Consider the following 5,206-nt stretch of genomic DNA (forward strand, 5'->3'; position numbering starts at 1 on the left):
CAGGGCCGGGGCACGCAGCCCCTCCTGCCCCGGGGCAGGACAGACGGACAGACAGGGCCGGGGCACGCAGCCCCTCCTGCGCCGGGGCAGGTACCGAGCCATGCGGGACACGGGCACACCTGGGTGAGGGCGGCTTTCCGTGTGTCACCTGTGTCCCCACGCGCGGGGAGCCGCCCATTACTCACACATGCATTGTCCCGTGGGCTCACAGTGGTCACCTGCACAGAGAGTCACAGCAGAGCCACAGTCACACACAGGGTCACACAGTGACACACACAGGGTCACACGGTCACATGCAGGGTCACATGTTCACACACAGGGTCACACGGTCACACACAGGGAGGCACAGACACCTGTGCAGGCTGACAGGAGCACAGACACTGTCACAAATGTCCCCACACCCAGCCATGTCCAGCACTGTCCCTGCTCTGTCACCCAGCCACGGCCAGCACTGTCCACTCTGTCACCCAGCCATGGCCAGCACTGTCCCTGCTCTGTCACCCAGCCATGGCCAGCACTGTCCCCTCTGTCAGTCCAGGCACTGTCTGTGTGAATCTCTAAAATCAGAGGGTTTTGGTAAAGCTGCAGAAGGCTTTTTGGTCAGGGACAGCAGAACTGTGATCAGAGCTGAGCAGTCGCCATGAGGTTGGTCAGCAGATGAAATCGGCAATGGGAGCAATCCTGCATTGAATTGGAACATCTGGGCCAAAGAACTTCCCAGAGCAGCATCTGAACCCCAAGAATTCGATATCCTTCCCAAAGCAGTGTCTGAACCCCAAGAATTTGATATCTTTCCCAGAGCAGCATCTGAACCTCAAAAATTAGAAATCCTTAATTCTTTAACAGTGGATTTTTGCCTTACATTTACAGCTCATGATTGGAGAGAAGGTGATCCTCCAAAGCACGATGTTTCTCCCCATTATTTTGCATGCGGAAATTCAAGTTTTTGGTGTAACTACTCAAACACTCGGGATGCGCTTTCCGAGGCTGACCACGACAATTGCTCAAAGGATATTGGTTCATTTGTGGAGACAGGGCCTGGCAGGGCGTCCCACCATGCCCTGTGGCGTTGGAACGCTCACTGTGACAGCTCCTACTGCTAAAGCAGGCACTGAGAAGAGCTGGGGGGCTCCGTGGCCAGTCCAGGCCGGTGTTGCAGCTCTGCTCCCGTGTGCCAGCCCAGGGCAGGGCCACCCAGCACGGGGCAGGGCCTCCCTGCCGTCCCCAGGGGCAGGGAAGGGCAGGATTTAAATCGGGCACCCGCCCGCCTCTGCTCACCTGGCTGGGAGCCGGCGGGAGGAGGAGGAGGAGGAGGAGGAGGATCATCATCATCATCATCATCATCGGAGCCGGCCGGCCATCCAGCCGCTCCGGAGACACGGCCAGGAGGTAGGACAGAGGACAGAGCCCACCTGGGCGTCACCGAGGCCACCTGCAAGGGGAGCGGGGACCTCGCCCCCATCCCAAACTCCAGCGCGGGCAGGAGCTGCTGAAACTGCCGGGATCGGTGAGCGGGAGATCTCCGGGCAGAACTTGGTCCCTTCTGGGAAGGGACAAAGTGACCGAGTGGCACCAGGGCTGGCTGGAGCCGCTGCTCTGCGTGACGCGTTTTGTGTCCCGGCGCTCCAGCCGAGCTGGGATGCGGGAGGGAAACAGAGGGAGCTGCGGGACCGACCCGGGGCTGCGGCTGGAGGGGTGGGAATCGCTGGATCCAGGCCTGGAGAGGTGGGAATCAATGGGATCCAGGGCTGGAGAGGCAGGAATTGCTGAGATCCAGGGCAGGAGAGGTGGGAATCACTGGATCCAGGGCAGGAGCAGTGGGAATCAATGGGATTCAGGGCTGGAGCAGTGGGGCTTGGCCAGGAGCCTGGAGAGGAGGCAGCGGGCAGGTGCTGGGCTGTACTGGGGGCCCCGGTGTGATTTCCCTCCTGGGTGCTGTACTGGGGGTGCTGGTGTGATTTCCCTCCCAGTGTCAGTGCTGTACTGGGGGCACTGGTGTGATTTCTGTCCCCGGTGCTGTACCGGGGGCACTGGTGTGATTTCCCTCCCAGTGTCAGTGCTGTACTGGGGGCACTGGTGTGATTTCTGTCCCCGGGGCTGTACTGGGGGCACTGGTGTGATTTCTGTCCCCGGGGCTGTACTGTGGGCACTGGTGTGATTTCCCTGCTCCCATCGGAGCCTCCCGGCCGGGCCAGCCCCGGGAGCTGCGTGTGCAGCCCAGCCCCGGCCGCGGAGCCTGATTAGAGAGCTGCTAACGAGAGCTCGCTAATGACAGGCTGCGGTTGGGAAACGGGCTGGAGGTGCAGGCTGTTCGCATGACAGCCGTGTCCTACAAAGGGATCCCGGTTCCAGGGGGAATCAATGGGATCCAGGGCTGGAGAGGTGGGAATCGCTGGGATCCACGGCTGGAGCAGTGGAGATCAATGGGATCCAGGGCTGGAGAGACGGGAATCACTGGATCCAGGGCTGGAGCAGTGGGAATCGCTGGATCCAGGGCTGGAGCAGTGGGGATCGCTGGATCCATGTCTGGAGCAGTGGGAATCACTGGATCCAGGGCTGGAGCAGTGGGAATCACTGGATCCAGGATTTGGAGCAGTGGGAATCGCTGGATCCATGTCTGGAGCAGTGGGAATCACTGGATCACCTTCGGGGAGTGGGACAGGAGCAGGACAGAGGCTGGGCAGGGTCCCCGGGGAGCAGGGCTGGGCTGGGGCTCTGGGGTGAATCTCAGCCCCATCGCGGTGCCTCCGCCCCAGCATCAATCCAGGATTAAATGGATCAAAGCTGTGACTCAGAGACTTCCCCAGTGCTCCGTAAACAGCCAGGGACTCGAGCTGTGACCCTGATAACGAGTCAGACGTGCCATTAGTGTCAGTCACAGGAGTTTACGGGACATGGGTGTTCCCCAGGAGATCCTCTGGGTTTCGATCCTGCTGCTTTTACAAGGCTGTGGCCTCCTCGCTGCTGCACCGTGCTGGAGATGCTGGGAGCTTGTTTACCTGGCACCAGGTGACAACGTGAGACACCCTGGGAGTGGGTGGCATCCCTGCCTGTGGCAGGGGCTGGGACCAGGTGGGGTTTAAGGCCTCTTCCCACCCAGATTATCCCGGGATGCCGTGATGCGTCTGCAATTGCTTAAATTAAATTACATTGAATAACACAGAGCCCGGTTCTGCAGGACAGGAGGGTGACAGGACGGGGTTTGGGGGCTCTGCCCACCCAGTGGCCTTGGAAAAAGCAGAGACCCAGAGGACCCAGAGAACCCAGAGAACCCAGAGGACCCAGAGACAGAACCCAGAGCCAGGAAAAAGCTCTCCCTCAGCTCCTGCTGCTGCCCCTGGGTCTGAACAGCCACTCATCCATCCCTAAAGTTATTCCCATGCCCTGTGGAGTGCCAGGGCGGTGTGGGATCACAGAGCCCCCAGGAACACCCACACACACAGCCGGGCTGTCCCCTGCGTCCCACCAGGGTCATGGCCAGCCTGCGACCAGCACGGGGCCAGCCAGGCCACAAAATCACTGGGAGCACCAACCAGCACCTCTCCGGGGCTGTGGCGTCAGCTCAGGAGGCCACGGCTGCCCCTTGGCATGGCCTGAGCTTGGGAAGAGGCCCCCAGTGAAATCTGGCTGTCCCTGGCAGCCCTGGGGAGCAGGGAGGGAGCAACGCCTGGGACAGAGCCAGACTGAGTTAAATAAAGCAGGTGTTTATTAAAGGGCCTCCAGAGGACACACCTTGGGCAGTACAAGAGCCCAGCCGTGGCTACACCCCAGATGGACGATGGGTCATGACTTTCCACACTTTTATAAGTTTGGGTTAATTTGCATATCGGGGCTAATTGTCCAATTACAGCTCCAATTACAGGTTATGCAGCCACATCCTCCCAGGCTGCTCTCCTCAGTTCGCTTTTGTTTGCACTTTTCGGGCCTGAGGCTGCGGTGGTGTCCTTGGTTGTGGGGCTGGAAAAGGATTGTTCCGTGTGGCTGAGCTGCGAGGAGAACTTGCTGACGCTTTATGTGGAGCTCAGAGTTATATCCTAATGCAGTACAGAGTCTGAAAATAGGAAAGGTAAAACTCAGCTCAAGGAAAATAGGAAAGTTAAAACTCAGCTCAAGGAAAATAGGAAAGTTAAAACTCAAGGAAAATAGGAAAATTAAAACTCAAGGCAAGGTCCTGCCTCGTGCTGGCACCGGCCCAAAAGCCAGTGGTGGCTGTGTCCCCCAGGAACAGGAGAGGAGAGGGGCTGAGGGCACAGGTTTGGGGGTCTGGGGGAGCAGGGTGGTCCCTGAGGGGCTGCGCCCAGAGCTGCCTCAATGAACGCTGCTGTGCTCCCGTGTTCCAATTTGGGGACGGGGTGATGTGAATTTGGGGGTCTCAGCAAAGCCAGAAGGTCCCCTGCATCCCCCAAGGGTCCCTCTGGTCCAGCAGATCTCCCCCAAGCCCTTCCCCACCCGTGGGGACCCCCCAGTAAACGCTGCTGGTCCTGGCTGTGCTCCCGTGTTCCAATTTGGGGAGGGGGTAACGCGAATTTGGGGGTCCCAGAAAAGCCAGAGAGACCCCCACATCCCCCAAGGGTCCTCCTGGGGATCCCAAAATCCCCCCCAAGCCCTTCCCCACCTGCAGGGACCCCCCTCCCCAATTAACACTGCTGGTCCCCAACATGGTCAGGGGTTCAAATTTGGAGAGGGGGACACAGGAAATTAAATTTGGGGAGGGGGACAGAGGGATCCCCAGCAAAGTCAGAGGGACCCTCAAGTTCCCCAAGCCCCCCTCTCTGCTGCGGGGACCCCACTATGGAAACTACAGAGGGATTCGTGTCTTACCAGGAGCTCTGTCTGTTCCTCCCTCCTCAGACACCCCCAGCGCCCCACAGGAGCAGGATTCCTCCCCAGAGACGATGAGGAAGATGAGGAAGATGAGTGGATGCTCCCAGAACAGCGAGCAGAGCAGCCCGGGCAGTGCTCACCTGTGCCCAGGTGAGCACAAAGAGCTGGGCGGGGACGGCGGCAGCTTCATCGCCGGAGTCCTGATGCAGGGCAAGGGGAAGAAGCTGAGCATCCACGAGGCCATGGTGAGGGGGGTGCTGAGCCCGGGCACAGCGCTGGTGCTGCTGGAGGCGCAGGCGGCCTCGGGGCTGCTCACGGAGCCCGGCAGCGCCACGCGGCTCTCGGTCCGGGACGCGCTGGCTCGGGGGCTCGTGGGCCATGA

General features: G+C 60.0%; 1 protein-coding gene across 1 annotated transcript in view; it reads left to right on the plus strand.

The window, feature by feature from the left end:
- LOC102033239 (epiplakin) overlaps window positions 1-5,206 on the plus strand; it is a 26,046-nt gene that overhangs the window by 19,456 nt on the left and 1,384 nt on the right. The window contains 2 exon segments of the mRNA XM_031065329.1: window positions 2,276-2,382; window positions 4,852-5,206. The exon segment at window positions 4,852-5,206 is cut by the window's right edge and continues 1,384 nt beyond it. Of these exon segments, the coding sequence (XP_030921189.1) occupies window positions 2,276-2,382; window positions 4,852-5,206 (462 nt within the window).

Source organism: Geospiza fortis, unplaced genomic scaffold (assembly GCF_000277835.1).
Source record: "Geospiza fortis unplaced genomic scaffold, GeoFor_1.0 scaffold875, whole genome shotgun sequence".
In the NCBI taxonomy this organism is placed as follows: domain Eukaryota; kingdom Metazoa; phylum Chordata; class Aves; order Passeriformes; family Thraupidae; genus Geospiza; species Geospiza fortis.